General features: G+C 39.9%; 1 protein-coding gene across 1 annotated transcript in view; it reads right to left on the reverse strand.

The window, feature by feature from the left end:
* The window catches only part of usp43b (ubiquitin specific peptidase 43b), a 121,651-nt gene that overhangs the window by 98,172 nt on the left and 2,781 nt on the right, over positions 1-20,698 (reverse strand). The window contains exon 2 of the mRNA XM_016248210.1: positions 13,175-13,327. Coding sequence (XP_016103696.1) covers positions 13,175-13,327 — 153 coding nt within the window. The remainder of the gene's footprint in view (positions 1-13,174; positions 13,328-20,698) is intronic.

Consider the following 20,698-nt stretch of genomic DNA (forward strand, 5'->3'; position numbering starts at 1 on the left):
AAAATTAGAAAAAAAAAAAAAAAAAAGAAACGTCCTCTCACTTTCATCTGCTTTTATTTCCAGCAAATGTCTTAATGTGTAAGACAATATAAATATAAAAAATTTTTTATGATAACTAAAATCGTCTCTAGGTTACGTATGTAACCATGGTTCCCCGAGGGAACGAGACGCTGCGTCAAGTCACTTTGGGAACGCCCTTGCGTGACCGCGTTCTGAAGCACGTGTCAAATCAGTCCAATGGAGCAGCGAGACGTCACAAACGGGGTGACGTAAGCACCAGAAAGTATAAAAGCGCATCCAGCAGAGCGCAAACCAGCTTCGATGAAGTAGTGCCTGCAGGGATGCAGGGAGTATGGCAAAGAGACGCAGCGTCTCGTTCCCTCTGGGAACCATGGTTACATACGTAACCTAGAGACGTTCCCCTTCAGGAACTCGAGCTGCGTCGAGTCGCTTTGGGAACAAGAATACCCACTGCACCATACTACGGACAAAAGTGGGCAGAGAGGACCAGCCCGCCGCAGCACAAATGTCCTGCAAGGCCACACCCAAGTTGAAAGCCTTGGAGGCCGCCATACTCCTGGTCGAGTGCGCTCTGACCCCCATAGGTGACGGGAGGCCAGAAGACTCGTAGGCTAGTGAGATGCCTCGACCACCCACCTACTCATAGTCTGCTTGGTCGCCGGAAATCCCTTCTTTAGCGGACCAAAACAAACAAAAATCTGATCTGCCTTACGCCACGGGGCAGCTCTGTGTGCGTAAGCGTCCAGTGCTCGAACTGGACAGAGCAGATTAAGTCTTTCTTGGCCTACTTCCTGGTACGGAGGAGGACAGAATGCCTGAAATACTATGGGCCCTAATGGGGGGATGACCTAACCATGCCTGGAGCACAAAACAGAAAGTGCCTGAAGATCCCCGATCCTTTTTAGTGAGGAAATAGTGAGGAGAAAGATGGTCTTGAGCCTGAGCAACTTGATCGAAACTTCTTCTATGGGTTCAAAGGGGGCATTGCATAAGCCCTCGAGAACCACAGCCAGGTCCCATGAGGGCACCATGGTGCGCTGTACCGGCCTCAGCCTCAGGATGCCATGGAGGAAACGAGTGACAAGTGGGTGACCCAATGATTGACCACCCAGAAGGGCGTGGTAAGCAGCTAAGGCTGCCATGTATACCTTCAGAGTGGAGGGAGATAACCCTGCGGAGAATCGCTCCTGCAGAAACTCCAGAACTGTACCAATTGGGCAGTTGACTGGGTCCTGCAGTCGCTGTCCGCACCATGAAGCGAAAAGTTTCCACTTCAAGGCGTACTGTTTCCCAGCGGAGAGCCGTCGAGGAGGGACACCAAGTCCGAGTCCACTTCCGCATGGCCAAATTCCCTCCAAATGAGCTCCACCACCTCGGGGTGGAGCCTCCATCCCCCGGTCCTCAGCCCCTGTCTCGACAGGATATCTGCCCCCTGATTTAGATACGCAGGGATATAAACTGCTCTTAGAGAGAGGAGCTTCCCCTGAGCCCACAGAAGGATCTGGCGCGCCAGCTTGTACAAGGGGCGCGAACGCAGACCCCCCTGCCGATTGATGTAGGAGACCACCGATGTGTTGTCTGTGCAGACAAGCACATGATGCTTCCTTAGGTCTGGAAGGAAGTGTGTCAGAGCTTGAAACACGGCCAGCATTTCCCGGCAGTTGATGTGCCAAAAGAGATGATGGCCTTCCCACAGACCCTGGGCAGAGCGGCCACTCATGATCGCTCCCCAGCCTGTGAGAAAGGCATCCGTCGTTAGCGTTATGCGAAGACAAGGAGCCCCTAATGTCGGGCCTTGAACCAGGAACCAACGTTTCTTCCACATGACCTTGATCGCACCGAGGTCGCACCCCCCCATCCTTCTTCGGAACGATGAAGTAACGGCTGTAGAACCCGGATGCTCTCGAGAGAGGAGGAACACGTTCTATGGCCCCCTTCCTCAAGAAGCTCTCCCGTGCCGTACCGTTGCCAGGCGGCAGCTGGGATTTTCGCTCGTCGGAGCTCACTGAGCCCTGAAGCACCGAGGGTGGCAGGGGTATCAATAAGCCTCCGTGAGGGCACTGAGGAGGATTGGGCACCGTATACTGAGGTGTTATCCTTTCCTCTCCAGGTGGCTGCTCTCAGGGACCTGACAATGGCAGGACTATTTCGCCGAGGGCCTCTTAGACAAATAACGGTCCGCAGATCCGTTTTCGGTCTATAAGACCCCAACTGAGAGCATCGCCCGACCCCCGATCTTTCTGTGGAGGGGTGCGGGTTGCAACGCTCTGTTTTTGAGACTGGCGATATAAGGAGCTTTATGACTTGGGCTGCTGCTCGCTCAGCAGCCCCACCCCTGAGCAGGTCAGCCTGGTATGCTTGTAACACCGCCATGGTGTGCAAACATGCGCCAGCCTGACTACTGCCGTATAAGCTTTCCCAACCAGACTCGATGTAAGCCTAACGGGCCTGGTGGGAAGCTTCGGGGCCTTCAGGGACGATGCTGAGGATGGGGAGAGATAGCTTGCAAGCGTCTGCTCCACCACTGGCATCGCCCCATATCCCTTATCATTCAGCCCCACAGTGTTCTTTTGAATAATTCGAGACTGTGGGGCTGTAATACGGGATGAGTACGGTTTCTCCCACGATCTTGACACCTCAGCATGGACATCGGGGAAAGCGGAAGGCCCCCGTCGTGAAGGCTGTGATCTGGATTCAGAAAACGCTCGTCTAATTATTTTTAGGACGAGCGTCCTGTTTCTAGGCTGGCCAAACTATGTTTTATTTTGGCGAATGCACGAAACACACCCCATAATCACGAATCACATCTCATACACGAGGGACTGTGGTGGCGAGTCCACAGTCTCCTCTGTCTCGAAAACTCATCACATCCACCTCCTCGGAGGAAGATAGATGAAGTGTCTGGCTTTCTCTCTCTGGGGGGGGAGAAACCGCAGCACGGGCTTCCGAACCGTGAGAGAGAGCCGCGGATCTAGCGGGTGAGGACCGAGAAAAGGACGAGCCCGTCTCGGATCCCTCCGCTAAATCCACCCGTGATCCCCACGACAACAGTCTGCGCTGTGCCTCGGCGGCAGCAGCGGGACCGCTGCCAGCGGGATCGCAAGCATGGCCGCTCATCAAACACAGCCAGGCGAGAGCGGAGCGTGCGAAAATAATAATCGGTTATCGTTATCGGCCAAAATTTTCATATCGGTGCATCCCTAGTTTTTTTTTATATATTTCACACAAACACACACACACACACACACACACCTCCTGTTTGATGTCATACACCGATCGGTCTGCACAGTGCCGCTTCAAGTCGAACACACCTAATATGTACACGTATGTACACGTATATTTACATTGCTTTGACCGTTCTCTGTAGATCCCACCTTCTCAAGTGCCACGATTGGTCAATTATGTACAATGCCTGCATGTTATTGGTCAAACTAGTTTTCGATCATTACCTTCAGCAAGTATGAAAACAGGAAAACAAAGCCAAAACCTGGATATTTTAGGCAATATAGAAATCCTGGCCAGGCATGTCTGGAAAAAAAGGGCACGTATGTTCACCCTAAGCTTGACATATGCGTGTATCAACACTGTGTAGCAAACGGTCCACTGAACGACAAGTTTAAGAACCCAAGTCCGGTGTATTATATCCAACGTGACCGAAAACCAAACAAAGACTCGACTCGAACATGAGCAAACTTGACTATGAATATGAGCAGGATGGCCCAGAACACTCACCGGCAGCAGGGTTACACACGATAAATTAACATGGCAAACAAGAGGGCTTAAATACTTAGACAAGGGGAACACATGACAAAACCAACCAATTATGAGACAGAACTAATGAACAGGAACCAATGAACAAACAGAACTGATAACCACATGACAACACAATGAACCAATTAATACATGACACATAGACTAAAGGAACACACGAGGGCAAGGAAGAAACATTTCAGTCAACCTGAAGTTGATTTACAAATTCATGAATGTATTCAAAAATGACAGATTTACATTAATATCAAATGCTATTCAACAGAATATATCAGAACAGTTTAGTATGCATTTCTGCCAATATACACTGATGGCTCAAGAAACCCAGAAATAGGTTGTACTGGATCTGCATTCTATGCTCCAGAATTTAAAATTGGAAAATATGGGAGGTTAACGGATGGGACTTCAGTATACACTGCCAAAATGGTGGCAATTCAGATGGAACTTAGTTGGGTAGAAGAAGTGATGCCAAATAAGGTGGTGATTTGTTCAGATTCAATGGCATCACTTACCAGTCTTCAAACTTCTCAAACTGTTAGACATGATATCTTTATAGAAATAATGAATATATTGTATAGATTAATATAATATAGACATGCTGTAAGAATAGTTAATTTTGTTTGGGTTGCAGCTCATGTTGATATACCAGGAAATGAAAAATCTGATAAAGAGTCACTTAATCTGAATACTCCTATTTCAGTTTCACTAAGCAGGATGGAGGGGAAAAGTATAATTAAAGAAGCTTGCCATTGGAAATGGCAAGGGAATTGGAATGACTGTAAAACAGGAAGACATTTTTATATTATACAAAACAGGGTAAGTCAAAGCAAAATTATACTAAACTTAAGTAGAGATGATCAGGTCATTTTAACAAGACAAAACTTAATTCTACACTTCATATAATAGGAAAACACAGTACTGGATTATGTGAAACATGCCAAGTAAAGGAAACAGTTGATCATGTGTTGTTACTCTGTCCTAAGTATGAACAGGAAAGCAATGAACTACAAAGAGAATTACAGAACTTAGGATGCAATGAATTTTCAATCTGCAACATATTAAACACAAAACAAGGATCTGGTGAAATAATAAAGACAATTTTAAAATTCATCAAGAATAGTGGACTTAAATGGGTCATCGGATGCTCATTTTGCACAAGTTGATACGATTCTTTAGGGTTATAATTAAAAGTCTATAACATACTTTGGTTAATATTTCTCAATGTTAGTGTAAAAAACACCTTTTTAAACCTGTCAAAATCAGCTCTGTTTTTATCAAGCCATTATAGTCCATGTTGCTTTAAATGTTAATGAGCTCTGCTGGCCCCACCCCTCTCTTCCGAGCTGCTCTCAGAGAGACTGTTTACTTTAGTGAAACATTCATCGTGAAACTTGCTAATTAGCGCATTATTAGGAAAGGTGATTTGCAAAGATTCATAAAAAACCCTTATACTGACTTCTGTAGATGAGGCTGGATCACGAATGATTCGAGCAAACATAGATGCATTTAGGCTGATCGGGAGTGGCGCATTCACTTCAAAGCGAAAGTAACGTTAATCCTCTGCGTCTTCAGCAGCTCAGATGTCGGGAGTAAATGACGATTGCTATATTCATTATTACATCCAACAATAAAGCACCTCAATCGCTTAATAGGAGACATCTTGTCTTCCCCTGCACCAGAGTCAACACAATGGTGGACTGATGACAGCTCACTCAGGGTGGGTCTAAGGTAAGACACCAGTCCAGTCTGTGCTGAAGCACTACTGTCAATCAACTATCGTGGGAGGGGCCTGTACAGAACTACGTAATTCTGACAGGAATCTCAGAACAGCCTGGTTTGAGAAAGGGGATTTTAAAGTAGGGATTTAAAAAAAAAAACACTGGATGGATTTTTATAATTATAGGATGGATGTGTACACACACTTCTAACATACATTTATGTTCAAACAAACTTGAAAAGTGAATTTTGCATATAGTTATCATAATGTATACCTAGACCCCGGCTGTTCAAACTCGGTCCTGGAGGGCCGGTGTCCTGCAGAGTTTAGCTCCAACTTGCCTCAACACACCTGACTGGAAGTTTCTATGCCTAGTAAGAGCTTGATTAGCTGGTTCAGGTGTGTTTAATTAGGGTTGGAGCTAAACTCTGCCATATTTGATATTACTTTGGTCACTGTCGCTATGGTAACTGGTAAGGAATACAGGCTTGACTCCCGTTACACGTTGATACAGAACGGGACATTTTAAGACCCACACCTGTAAGTAAATGCGGTTGTCGATCACAAAAACTGACAGTGTGACCATAATCATATGTTCTTACAGTGTAATATCACTGTGTGCCTGCATAGGAACATATCTTCAAAAGAAAAAAGAACTGGCTTTTAATAATGGATCAAGTTCAGTCAAAAAGGGCACCAACAGAGAGTAGATGAAAGTACTGCTCAGAGATAATAAGCCGGGCTCTAGCCACAGGCGTAGCCAGAGGAGCTGAACCGGTTTCATGGCACAAACACACACATACACAAAGACCATCAGTTAGAGACAGTACGGCACTGCGCTACCAGTCTCAAATCTTGGTTCATCACTAAGCAGCGGTTCAAATTTGTGTCACTAAACAAATTATTAATTAGTTCAACAAATTATTAATTATGTTGCACCTTCCGCTGCGCCTACGTCATACGCTCGAACGCCTTGTCGTGAACACGCCTGCTTGAGCGACCAGAAGCTGGAGATTACGGTTTATAACTTTTTAAAAATCTATATTTTTCTTACACTAACGCATTGTTTCGCTTCAGAAGGCCTTTATTAACACCCTGGAGCCGTGTGGAGTAGTTTTATGATGGATGGATGCACTTTTTTCGGCTTCAAAAACAGGGGCACCATTCACTGCCATTATACAGTTTGGAAGAGCCAGGACAATTTTTTATATAACTCCGATTGGATTCATCTGAAAGAGGAATGTCAGATACGCCTAGGATGCCCTAGGATGCCCTGAGTAAATCATGGGCTAATTTTCATTTTTGGGTGAACTATCCCTTTATAATTAAAGTTAGTGTGTACACAATACATATAACCAACATTTCAATATTAATTCTATAATGTCATTTCATAATCATGAATGTCAGTAATCATCCATGTCAGTAATTATTTTTGAAAACTTTGGGTGATTTTTCCTTTGCCATTTTTATGAATGATTTTAGAAAGCAATGGTTTGTAACATTTTATGACAGTTGTAGGGTATGGATTTTTTAAATTTTAGTTTTAATGGTTAAATTAAATCAAAATCCATGTCTAATTAATTGAAACCATGAAACTTTCCATTTAACAATAATTTATTAAATTTTTTAACTAAAAAATGTTGGGCCTTGTGAATTCAGTTTTATTTTTTCTCAAATTCCAATTAATTTTTTACCAAATTCTGTTTTCTGTTTAAATTTTTTCTGGATTTCACTTTATTGGTTTAATAAAATTTTAATAATAAGATCTAATGCATAATTAGATCTAATAATGATTAGGAACTTCAACAATTTAAGAATTTATTTAAAAAAATGTACAATAACAGTATAACTTCTGATGGGTTGTTGTGAAGACTTTTGAATTTCTGTGTGTTTGATACTCAGAGATGGCATAACGTAGGGGAAAGTTAGGACAAATCCAGGGGCACTGATTAGAGACGGGTCCCCTTTGGGGCTAAAGGTTTAACTTCTTGTCATGAAGTATAATAAATGAGGCACTCATAAGCAAAGCAATGAAACGCCAAAGTCGTCCGTCTAGTACTTATATAGAAAAACAATTAAAAAAACAGCAATGCAACTGCAGTGGGTCACCAAATCTGACAAGGCAGCACTGAAATCTGTTACTCGCCTTTATTTTACACAGAATGTTTGTAATGTTCTCCAAATTCACTCTGGTGATGTCTTACCTCCTGTATTTCACACCCCAAAAAGCATTTTGTTCTGATGTGAACAGCAACAGATAAACAGCAAGGTCACGAAATCAGATGAGGCAGCATTAGAGGTTACAGAAATTGAATACGCCCCCTCTAAACTGTGTCTGTGAGCAACACACAGTAGTGGCGTTTCGTATAGTTGTGAATTAGCACACTTTAACACATCAGTTCAGAGAATGAGTCAGTGATTCACACATAAAGAAGGTCACCTTGTTGGTTCCTGAATGTATCAGTGCTTTTGAGTCAATCGTTTGAGTGAATGATTGAGAAGGGTCTGGCTGCAGCCTCGCACTTGCACTCTCAGACGTGCATTCTCAGACTTGCATTCTCAGACACTTGCGCTTCCGCTAGCGACGTCACTTGCAGGCTTTATTTTGTTCTATTTTTTATTACTTTTTGTTTGAATCTCTCAACATTTTACAACAGTAGCCAGGTGGTGAAGACAAGAAAAAAGAAACTAAATTACAATGTCACTTGCAATCGCCACTTGCACTCTCCGCTACCTGCGACGTCACTTGCGATCGACACAAATCGTGCGTGTTGCCAATGGAGACAAGACGCTGTGGTGGTGATTAAACGATTACAACTAATTTAGTACTATAACATACAGTGTCCTGCAAGAAAAAGACAAGACCCGCAAATCCGTGGCCACAGAACAGCAGAATATGAACGCAATGCGCAAAGTCTCTCGTTAAGCGTTTTCCTCCTGTAGAAAAACATAAACACTTAATATGGCTTAATTAAGATGCTATTAAAATATCAAATTAAATATACAATTTATTAATAGAATGAATATGTATATAGTATTTTCCTCCCATACCGCAAAATGTACGTGGCATAATGGACTAAAAAGGCCAAACTCAATATGCTCCCCTACATTATTAATATACATAACTAATATACAGGCAAGCAGGTGAGCCTAGAATAAATGCAGTTTCGCGTTAAGCGTTTTTCCATATAGAATAAACTGTCTACAGCTATTTTATATCATTGTCTTTGTCACAGTGTCTGGTTGTGGTGACCTGGACTGGCCACTTGAGGGCGCTCTCCTGTTTCAGTGTTAAATGTTTTGAACTCCATTTCCCATAGTCCCTTGCCTGTCGTGTCTGTTCTGATCATTATCACCTGTTAGCCATTTACTCATCATCCCATCTATTGCTGTGTCTCATTTAGAAGGCTGCGTCCTCCGGAGGTTGCATTCGAAGGCTGCATACGTCATCGAGGCTGTCTCATTTCAGAAAAGCAAGTAGGACACTCCGAATGCGACCTTCGAATGCGACCTTCTTTCACAGGAATTCGGAGGATGCATGAGGTGTATCCTTCGCTGCTACAGATAACCCACAATTCTTTGCGTCGCCGTGAACAACCGTTGTTAATTTGAAAAATGCCGGCGCCGGCAGATGTAACGTACACACAAGCGCAGATGTGGTGTTTACAACAAAAACGGATAAACTTTTTTTAATTTTGCCCTCCTTTTTTTCTCTAATAGATGCCTGCTGTATGTATGCTGCAGCTCCTCAAACATTGAACAAAATATAACAAGTAAAAGCATTTTTTTTTTCAAATTACTTTCCAAATTTAGAAATAATTTTCCTTCATTTAAGTAGTGTGAGAGCGCAACGATGCTCTAAATGTGTTGGCATAGCGACGTGATACTTCCGGTTTCCTTTTCCGCCTGTCCTACGAAGGCCGTCTCGTTTAATTCTAGGTTGAGGACACTTCGTATATGCATCCTACAGAGGATGCGACCTCCGGAGGGTGCAGCCTTCTAAATGAGACACAGCATATATATACCATGCTCACTGTCTGTCGTTGCTGCAGTATTGTATTTGTCATCTCATGTCTGATCTTTGATGTTGTCTAAAGTTACACCATGTTATCTGTTCCTTGTGTTTTGGATTACCTTTTGCCATGCTTTTGTTCTGTTCTGATTATTTGTTACTTTAATAAACTGCACCTGGATCTTACCTTGTTTTCTCCTGGCATTCCGTGACAGAATACTGCAGCCACTACAAGATCCAGCAGTTTGTTTTTCTTTTTCCCTTTTTGAAAATGGGAAGGAGCAGGGAATGGATCGATACCGGACTCTGATGGCTCGGAGGCAGCAAGGAATGGAGGTTGGTGGTTTTGCCCAGACCTTTTGGACGCTGGCGGTGGGGCTGAATTATAATGAGGCTGCACTTAAGGACCTCCTTAACATATGTCTGGATAATCTTTTGCCCCAGTGGGAGGTGGAAGGACTCGAGATCCTAGACTTCTGGGGCTTCGTCAAGTATCTCCAGGGTTGAAGTCAGTGGGCAAGCACTCCAGTCCGGGAGCTCACAGGGACCGTTGCGGAGCAATCGGCTTGTCCTGTTGAGGCTGGTACTAAACTCTCTCTGCTCTTGTTTTCAGTTTTCCCTGAGTTGCTGAGAGGGTTTTCTGTCCCACCAGTGTTGTCTGACAGGATTCCCGCTCCGCTCTGGTTGCCCGCCTGGGTTCTGTTTTGGCAGGAGCCTCACTGGCTCACTCCTCCGGCTCCGTCCTGGCTATCTGCTGGGGTTCCTGTATGGTTGGGGCCCTGCTGGTTCGTCCTGCCGGCCCCGCCTTGGCTTTCCACCCTGCCGGTTCCGCTCTCATTCCCTGGTCTACCTCTGTCCCCTGACCCCCTTCTTTTGCATGGTCCTGGCCCGCCATCCCTCCCCCTGGTCCGCCTCAGTTCCACCTCCCTCCTGAACTTTTATGTTTTCTGGTGGAGCGTCTGGTATCCGCTCCGTAGAGGGGGGGGGGTAATATCACAGTGTCTGGTTGTGGTCCCCTGGCCTGGCCACTTGAGGGTGCTCTCCTGTTTCAGTGTTATATGTTTTGAACTCCATTTCCCATAGTCCCTTGCCTGTCGTGTCTGTTCTGATCATTATCACCTGTTAGCCATTTACTCATCATCCCATCTATATATACCAAGCTCACTCTGTCTGTCGTTGCTGCAGTATTGTATTTGTCATCTCATGTCTGATCTTTGATGTTGTCTAAAGTTACACCGGGTGATCTGTTCCTTGTGTTTTGGATTACCTTTTGACACATTTTTGTTCGGTTCTGATTATTTGTTACTTTAATAAACTGCACCTGGATCTTACCTTGTTTTCTCCTGGCATTCCGTGACAGTCTTTGTCCATTAAGTTACATTACGTGTTTTATTTATAATGATTTTCTATAGGAGGAAAATATTTAACACATTGCGTTCTGGGCTCGTCTGCTTTCCTGTATGGAGTTGATCCTTTTAAAATCACTTAATGCATTTCAAAATGCACGTTCATAATTGCTGTTCTGTATATACTTTGAGTCAACAACAAGACATATAGGCTACTGTATTGTCTTTATCATAGTCCGTTATTATACAACATTAAGCCTTTTGCTGTATGGGAGGACAAGTGAAAGTTTGCGCATTGTGTTTATAACCATCTGTTTGCCTAGTAGTACATTAAATAACTATATATCGAATTAGATATTTTAATTGAACTTAATGTATCTTAATACATTATGCCATGTTAAGTGTTTGTTTTTCTACAGGAGGAAAACACTTAACGAGAGACTTTGTGCATTGCGTTCATATTCTGCTGTTCTGTGGCCACGGATTTGCAGGTCTTGTCTTTTTCCTGCAGGACCCTGCACATTATAATACAAAATTAGTTTTAATCGTTTAATCACCACCACAGCGTCTTGTCTCCATTGGCAACATGCACGATTTGTGTCGATTGCAAGTGACGTCGCAGGTTTTGGAGAGTGCAAGTGGCGATTGCAAGTGACTTTGTAATTTAGTTTATTTTTTCTTGTCTTCCCCACCTGGCTACTGTTGTAAAATTTTGAGAGATTCAAACAAAAAGTAATAAAAAAATAGAACAAAAAAATTAAAAAATAAAAGACTGCAAGTGACGTCGCTAGCGGAAGCGCAAGTGTCTGAATGCACGTCTGAAAGTGCAAGTGCAAGGCTGCAGCTAGACCCTCTTGGAATGATTCAATGACTCACTCATATTGAACAAATCGGTTGAGTGAATGATTTAAATGATTCACTCATAAATATAGTCACTTGTCGCCACCTACTGGCTCAAAGATATAATTTGCTTTGGATTTAAATATATATAAATAAGTTAAATTAATAAATAATTCATATAAAAAGTTTTTTAAATCATTTAAAATTATTAACCTTGCATGTTTTCCTTTAGGCTCATGGTGCACCATATAAATGACGAACTGTATAAATTAAAATAATTCACTCTTTTTTGTTCTTTTAGCTATATATCGTGATATGTTTTTTATTTATTTATTTATGTCCAAATGATTTTTGGTAGACAACAACTCAGTACTTTACAGTGGTGATTAGCTTTTTTTCAATCTCTGATGTTTGTTGCCAAAAGATCTCATCTGACCTCAGAAGCCATCACTAATCAAAGCTCCTGTAAAGTTAAAAAAATTTCAGCTGCTTACTGTACATTTGTGATTTTAAAAATAGCATAGGCTTTCTTCAGACAAGAAGAGCTCTGATAGTTGGCATGAAAGCAGATTTCTGGAAATGTTCAGCCTTCTATAGCTAGCACACTGCATGGAGAAAAATATATCTTTGTCCCCCAGTTGTTTGAAACTGCCTGACAAAAGGTTTCTAAATAAGGCAGTGGCTTTATTAAAGAAAACATTCTTCTCCATTATTGGGGCTCTGCTGTGTTTAAACACTAGTGGAAATGCGGTGCAGTAATAATGGCTAATGTATGAAAACCTTCTTGCCCTAATTTCAGACAGTAAATAGATGTTTTTTTCCTAATAATTTGACATTACAAAATTAGATTTCTCTATTATATGCAGTGTAAAGTTAATGTAATAAACAACAAGTGCATGTTTCTCCTTGAGTGGCAATAATTGCAGAGGATTCTGCAACTTGCTGCCATGGTGATGTGATTTGAGGTCCAAGATGAGTGGAAACCTTTGCACACATGTATACCTGCGAAACGCTATGGGTTTCAAATCAATTTCAGCCCCAATCCCCATGAATCTCGCCTTGTGAAGATCCCAGCCACTGTGAAAAGCTATTCATCTGGGCAATTCCAAGGTTATGCACAAGAAGACCACTGTAGCTCAATGCACGCTATGGGGCTTGGCATGCATCTCCATATTTCATAAACAGATGTGTTGTTTACGGGTGGCAGGGGTGTGTAGACGAGACTCTCTGACCTTGCCAAGTCACTGTAATGGTGAAGGTAACAGCTGTTTGGCTATATGGGGGTTTAGAAGAGCCGTTGGTAACTCATGCTAGTCCTCATATTGCAGATATTTCAGGTGATGATTTGTGGTTTAATAATATATCATAACATGAGGAAAAAAATCTAATTTTGAGCCAATTGCTGAGATTGAATATTGCATCATTTCTGTTTCAAGCCCAGGGCAGGTTCTGAGACATGCTCGCTCTTACCTTGCCTCTTGATTTGCTTCTGTTATTCCCATTGGGTAGGGCTGAAGATGAGTTGACGTCCTCATGGAGGCGGTCCAGAAGCCAGAGCAGGAATTCAAGAGCGTCATGCTGGGAATTCCCCCGGAACTGTGCACCATATTTAGATACCGTCATCTGGACAAGAAACAAGATAAAGGCCACAAAAGTAGTAGTAATATCAGATTGTCTATAAATATAGACAACACAAAAAGTTACTAAACATGATCCTGTTTATTCACTCCACATCTGCGATCCTGAGTTATCTAATGAATCTCTAGAAAAACAAATCCTCGAGTAGTTGAATAATAGCTGCAGTGGATCTGACTCAAACACACAGTTTGTTAGATACTGAGATGTGATGGAGAGCAGATGGAGGATGTAAATTGCATTCTGCTATAAAGTGAATGATGCTCCTCACTGCTGATCATGACAACAACTGTGTAAATGAATAAATTAAGAATCCTCTTCAGATGTGCGATCACAAAAAAAAGTTCTTATGAAATGCATTGGCACCCCCCCCCCTTTTTTTTTAAATACTTTTATTCTAAAGTGACAAATGTACAATAAAAAGTATATTTCAAATAAATGCTGTTCTTTTGAACTTATATACTTATCAAGTAATCCTTAAAATATAACATGGTTTTCACAAAAATATTAAGCAGCACAAATGTTTTCAACATTGATCATAATAATCAATGTTTCTTGAGCAGGAAATCAGCATATTAGAACGATTTCTGAAGGATCATGTGACTGGAGTAATGATGCTGAACATTCAGCACAGGAATAAATTACATTTTACAATATATCAAAGTAGAAATTAGTTTTTGAATTGAAATAATATTTTACAATATTACTGTTGTTTAATTACTGTTGTTTGTTGTATTTTTACCTTGCTGAGCAAAAGACTTATTTCAACATGACTTGAAGGCCACATCATTTAAAGTAGTCTTGAATATCAGGTGTATTTAAAATCATAACTTTAATGCTGAGTGACATAAAGATTAATTACAGTGGCATTAACCATACAGACTCAATCTAGCAGCTGGGAGCAAATTGCAGATAATAATATGAAGCCGTAGGCCTGATCATGACAACAACTGTGTAAATTATCACATCTGGGATCACAAAAAAAGTTCTTATGAAATGCATTGGCAGATACCAGCAGCAGTTTTTTTGGTTTGCTTTACAGTAGTAATATTATTTGCACATTTATTTTCATTCAATATGTTTCTAATCAAAAGTTTGGGTTCAGTAAGATTTTTTTTTAAAGAAATTTATACTTTAATTCAAAAGTGACAAAGACGTATAATAAAAGTCTATTTCAAATAAACACTGTTCATTTGAACTTTTATATTTATCAAGTAATCCTTAAAATAACATGGTTGACATGGTTTTCACTAAAATATTAAGCAGCGCAACTTTCCAACATTAATAATAATGAGAAATGTTTCTTAAGCAGCAAATCAGCATGTCTGAATGATTTATGTAGGATCATGTGACACTGAAGCCTGGAGTAATGATACTGAAAATTCAGTTTTGCATCACAGGAATTTATTACATTTTAACATATATTCTTATAAAAAAATTTTTTAATTGCAATAAAATTTCACAATATTACTGTTTTTGTTTGTAGTGTTTATCAAATAAATGCAGCTTTGCTGAGCAAAAGAGACTTATTTGATTACAACATGACTTGAAGGCCACATCATTTAAAGACGTCTTGAAAGTCAGGTGAATTTAAAATCATAACTTTAATGCTGAGTGACATAAAGATTAATTACAGTGGCATTAACCATACGGACTCAATCTAGCAGCTGGGAGCAAATTGCAGATAATAATATGAAGCCGTAGGCCTACAGACTGAGATAGCTTAATGATCTTAACATTAGTCTTATAGTGAGAAAGTGGGTCGTATGGTCAAAGAGTTTAAACCCATCTTCAAAAGAAAGCCTTCAAAAGAATGAAAGTTTTCGGAATGGTATCCTCCACTAAATGCCTCGCCCTCAAAGGAGTTATTCAGAAGAACAACAATTTATTCAAAGCACCTTCTAATTAAAAGCATGTGACAGAGAAACTGCTATATACTCCTCAAAGAGGTCAAAGGTCACAAGACTTGTGTTGTGAGAATAGAAATGTAGCCCAATGTTTATTTATAACATATAGTCAACAGTCACTGGAGAATATTTTAATTCTGGTCCTGTAAAATGTCTTTGGTGTGTGTGCAAGCTTTGAGAAATGTAGGCCTCCACTTATCTGTGATGGTATTAAAGAGAGGATTTTTTGTCAGTTTTATATGAAAAGAAAGGCTTCCGTTTCATTAATGAGTGCTCAGCCTGAAAAGGTTTCACTTGCACTTAAACGGTAGTTTTGTGCAGAAACGGATGAACTAGTATTAGTATGGAAGCAGGTCCTTTAAGGAGAGTCTAGTCATGAATTTTGTCTTTTTTGCTATCCCAGATTTGTTTTTTTCTATATTTCAGGACAGGAGGTAGGTATAAGAAGGAAAAGCACCCAGAACCATCATTTATTAAATAATTAAAATTTTAAAAATAGTATTAAAAAATTTAACAGTTAAAATATCAAAGCTTTGATTTTCAAAGGACTTTTTTTGCTCAACATCTCGTCAGTGAACCCAAATATAAGGATAAAATAATTAATTGTGTTAGACCTCATGAAATTATTTGGCAACACAATTTTCTTTCCATTTCCTATTAAAACATGAATTTCCATTGAAGTTGTTAGTGATGAAAAATTATTTTCAAGACATTGCATGCACAAATAGTAATTTCTAACTGATGAGCTTAATTTCACAATTTAATTTTTTTTAAATACTTCCAGGTTTTCCGTGACAACTTTCTGTGACTACTTCTTTGCAGGTTGTACATACGATTTGGATGTTCTTATCTCAGTCTCAGGCAGCATTTTATTACAGATTTCTATATTCCCTTCCTGATAAGATGAGGCATCACTTTTTGGTTCTCTGTAAGAGAAAGAATGTATATTTTTAAATGCATATATCTGGTAGTTTCATCAACTTTTAGGAGTACACTGATGTCAGAGCCAAAAGACATGCACTAACATTTTGTAAAATTGTGTTTTTATTCCCAATACTGACACAGCAGACTTGATGACTTAATGTAAACTCAGATCAACCTCCGACTCTGCTCCCCCCTGAGTTGGACTAGCTAGACATCAGTCAGGAACTATACACATGACCTTGTGATCTGTGAAATACCAGCCTGTCATCCATCACCCGCATACCATCTCTACCAACAAACTCCTTTACCCTTTCACAACTCATTGGTTTAAGTTCCAGCTCACAAGTTACACAAGATTTTGGTCTTCCGTTGCATTAGAAATCGTATGATTGAACCAGTCACTACTTGTAATGCTTTCACTGTGTAATTCAGGTCCTTTTAAGTCTAATTAGAAATAGACTGTACTTTACTAAAGCCAGCCGATATTAAGCAAATGAAGTTAAGCGCAGTGGGAGGCTTAAATGATAGGGCAGAGCTCTTGATTGTTTATAGATGGCTCCCCGTATCAGCGGTTAGGCACTCATTAACTCTCGCAGACATTTGAGAAGCAGAGAGAGTTTATTTATGCAATCTCTAGACAAGATACTGCTGAAGATGAGTTGACGTCCTCATGGAGGCGGTCCAGAAGCCAGAGCAGGAATTCAAGAGCGTCATGCTGGGAATTCCCCCGGAACTGTGCACCATATTTAGATACCGTCATCTGGACAAGAAACAAGATAAAGGCCACAAAAGTAGTAGTAATATCAGATTGTCTATAAATATAGACAACACAAAAAGTTACTAAACATGATCCTGTTTATTCACTCCACATCTGCGATCCTGAGTTATCTAATGAATCTCTAGAAAAACAAATCCTCGAGTAGTTGAATAATAGCTGCAGTGGATCTGACTCAAACACACAGTTTGTTAGATACTGAGATGTGATGGAGAGCAGATGGAGGATGTAAATTGCATTCTGCTATAAAGTGAATGATGCTCCTCACTGCTGATCATGACAACAACTGTGTAAATGAATAAATTAAGAATCCTCTTCAGATGTGCGATCACAAAAAAAAGTTCTTATGAAATGCATTGGCACCCCCCCCCCTTTTTTTTTAAATACTTTTATTCTAAAGTGACAAATGTACAATAAAAAGTATATTTCAAATAAATGCTGTTCTTTTGAACTTATATACTTATCAAGTAATCCTTAAAATATAACATGGTTTTCACAAAAATATTAAGCAGCACAAATGTTTTCAACATTGATCATAATAATCAATGTTTCTTGAGCAGGAAATCAGCATATTAGAATGATTTCTGAAGGATCATGTGACTGGAGTAATGATGCTGAACATTCAGCACAGGAATAAATTACATTTTACAATATATCAAAGTAGAAATTAGTTTTTGAATTGAAATAATATTTTACAATATTACTGTTGTTTAATTACTGTTGTTTGTTGTATTTTTACCTTGCTGAGCAAAAGACTTATTTCAACATGACTTGAAGGCCACATCATTTAAAGTAGTCTTGAATATCAGGTGTATTTAAAATCATAACTTTAATGCTGAGTGACATAAAGATTAATTACAGTGGCATTAACCATACGGACTCAATCTAGCAGCTGGGAGCAAATTGCAGATAATAATATGAAGCCGTAGGCCTACAGACTGAGATAGCTTAATGATCTTAACATTAGTCTTATAGTGAGAAAGTGGGTCGTATGGTCAAAGAGTTTAAACCCATCTTCAAAAGAAAGCCTTCAAAAGAATGAAAGTTTTCGGAATGGTATCCTCCACTAAATGCCTCGCCCTCAAAGGAGTTATTCAGAAGAACAACAATTTATTCAAAGCACCTTCTAATTAAAAGCATGTGACAGAGAAACTGCTATATACTCCTCAAAGAGGTCAAAGGTCACAAGACTTGTGTTGTGAGAATAGAAATGTAGCCCAATGTTTATTTATAACATATAGTCAACAGTCACTGGAGAATATTTTAATTCTGGTCCTGTAAAATGTCTTTGGTGTGTGTGCAAGCTTTGAGAAATGTAGGCCTCCACTTATCTGTGATGGTATTAAAGAGAGGATTTTTTGTCAGTTTTATATGAAAAGAAAGGCTTCCGTTTCATTAATGAGTGCTCAGCCTGAAAAGGTTTCACTTGCACTTAAACGGTAGTTTTGTGCAGAAACGGATGAACTAGTATTAGTATGGAAGCAGGTCCTTTAAGGAGAGTCTAGTCATGAATTTTGTCTTTTTTGCTATCCCAGATTTGTTTTTTTCTATATTTCAGGACAGGAGGTAGGTATAAGAAGGAAAAGCACCCAGAACCATCATTTATTAAATAATTAAAATTTTAAAAATAGTATTAAAAAATTTAACAGTTAAAATATCAAAGCTTTGATTTTCAAAGGACTTTTTTTGCTCAACATCTCGTCAGTGAACCCAAATATAAGGATAAAATAATTAATTGTGTTAGACCTCATGAAATTATTTGGCAACACAATTTTCTTTCCATTTCCTATTAAAACATGAATTTCCATTGAAGTTGTTAGTGATGAAAAATTATTTTCAAGACATTGCATGCACAAATAGTAATTTCTAACTGATGAGCTTAATTTCACAATTAATTTTTTTTTAAATACTTCCAGGTTTTCCGTGACAACTTTCTGTGACTACTTCTTTGCAGGTTGTACATACGATTTGGATGTTCTTATCTCAGTCTCAGGCAGCATTTTATTACAGATTTCTATATTCCCTTCCTGATAAGATGAGGCATCACTTTTTGGTTCTCTGTAAGAGAAAGAATGTATATTTTTAAATGCATATATCTGGTAGTTTCATCAACTTTTAGGAGTACACTGATGTCAGAGCCAAAAGACGTGCACTAACATTTTGTAAAATTGTGTTTTTATTCCCAATACTGGCACAGCAGACTTGATGACTTAATGTAAATTCAGATCAACCTCCGACTCTGCTCCCCCCTGAGTTGGACTAGCTAGACATCAGTCAGGAACTATACACATGACCTTGTGATCTGTGAAATACCAGCCTGTCATCCATCACCCGCATACCATCTCTACCAACAAACACCTTTACCCTTTCACAACTCATTGGTTTAAGTTCCAGCTCACAAGTTACACAAGATTTTGGTCTTCCGTTGCATTAGAAATCGTATGATTGAACCAGTCACTACTTGTAATGCTTTCACTGTGTAATTCAGGTCCTTTTAAGTCTAATTAGAAATAGACTGCACTTTACTAAAGCCAGCCGATATTAAGCAAATGAAGTTAAGCGCAGTGGGAGGCTTAAATGATAGGGCAGAGCTCTTGATTGTTTATAGATGGCTCCCCGTATCAGCGGTTAGGCACTCATTAACTCTCGCAGACATTTGAGAAGCAGAGAGAGTTTATTTATGCAATCTCTAGACAAGATACTCTGGGCTCTGTCAACAGGAAAAAGCAAATCATGCCTCAGACAGCCTCATGTAAATTTATGACATGCAAGCCATCAGATTTAGAATCAGATGAGACTGTTAATGTTAATGTTGTGTTGTGTTGTTTAAAGACACCCACAATACAACATAAATGATCTTTCATTCAGATTTATCCATAAATGCGTCATTTTTGAGTGGGCACAGCCTTATATTTTGCCTTGAGTGATCTTGTAATTCTCCATTCGTATAGTCAGCCCAGACTGGGGGCCTTTAAGGCAATCATTTCAGACTTTTGGTAGTAGGGTGTGAATAGAACTGGGCCTCTGTTTCCCATCAGAGGATCAGGTCTACCTTATGGCTACACTCCCACCTCTTCTCGATGATGTTTTTCCACTGAAATCTTTTCTGGATTTCTCCCACCTGCTAGTTTCTTTAGCTACTCCTTCCTCAAGATCCTCTTGAGAGCTTAACCCTGTGTGGAGCTTGAAGAAGCGGATGATATCAAAACAGAATTGTATTCCTTAGTGTGAAAATCATTTTAATAATCTAAAGAACCTTTTTCCACTATAAAGAATCTTTTGTGGAATGGAAAGATTCCATGGATCTTAAAGGTTCTTACTGGAACCATACATGCCATTAAAGAACCGTTATCTTTTAGGAGTGTTGCTGAACTAATTTGTTGGCATAATTTACTATATCTTTTATGTAGACAACAAAAGCCGAACTAATAATCCGTGGGAAATGTAACTGTCATTGTGAAACATTCATACTACCATAGTAAACCTTTAGCTTTTTGCCATCTGCCCCCTCTTCCTTAAAGGCACAATTTGTAAGATTTTTTTATTAAAATATCCAAAAACCACTAGAACAGTGTTATATATTTTGCTGACTTGTGTACTTACATTATCCCAAATGTTTCGAAGAATGTTTAAATCCAGAGAAATAAGCAATTTTAACTAGTGCCACGGAGCGTGTCTATTGTGTCATTGTGTCGCCTGCCAATGACATCAAAACCCCTCGGTTTCCGAAAACACCAAAGACGCTTTAATATG

Source organism: Sinocyclocheilus grahami, unplaced genomic scaffold (genome assembly GCF_001515645.1).
Source record: "Sinocyclocheilus grahami isolate Dianchi unplaced genomic scaffold, SAMN03320097.WGS_v1.1 scaffold870.1, whole genome shotgun sequence".
NCBI lineage: Eukaryota > Metazoa > Chordata > Actinopteri > Cypriniformes > Cyprinidae > Sinocyclocheilus > Sinocyclocheilus grahami.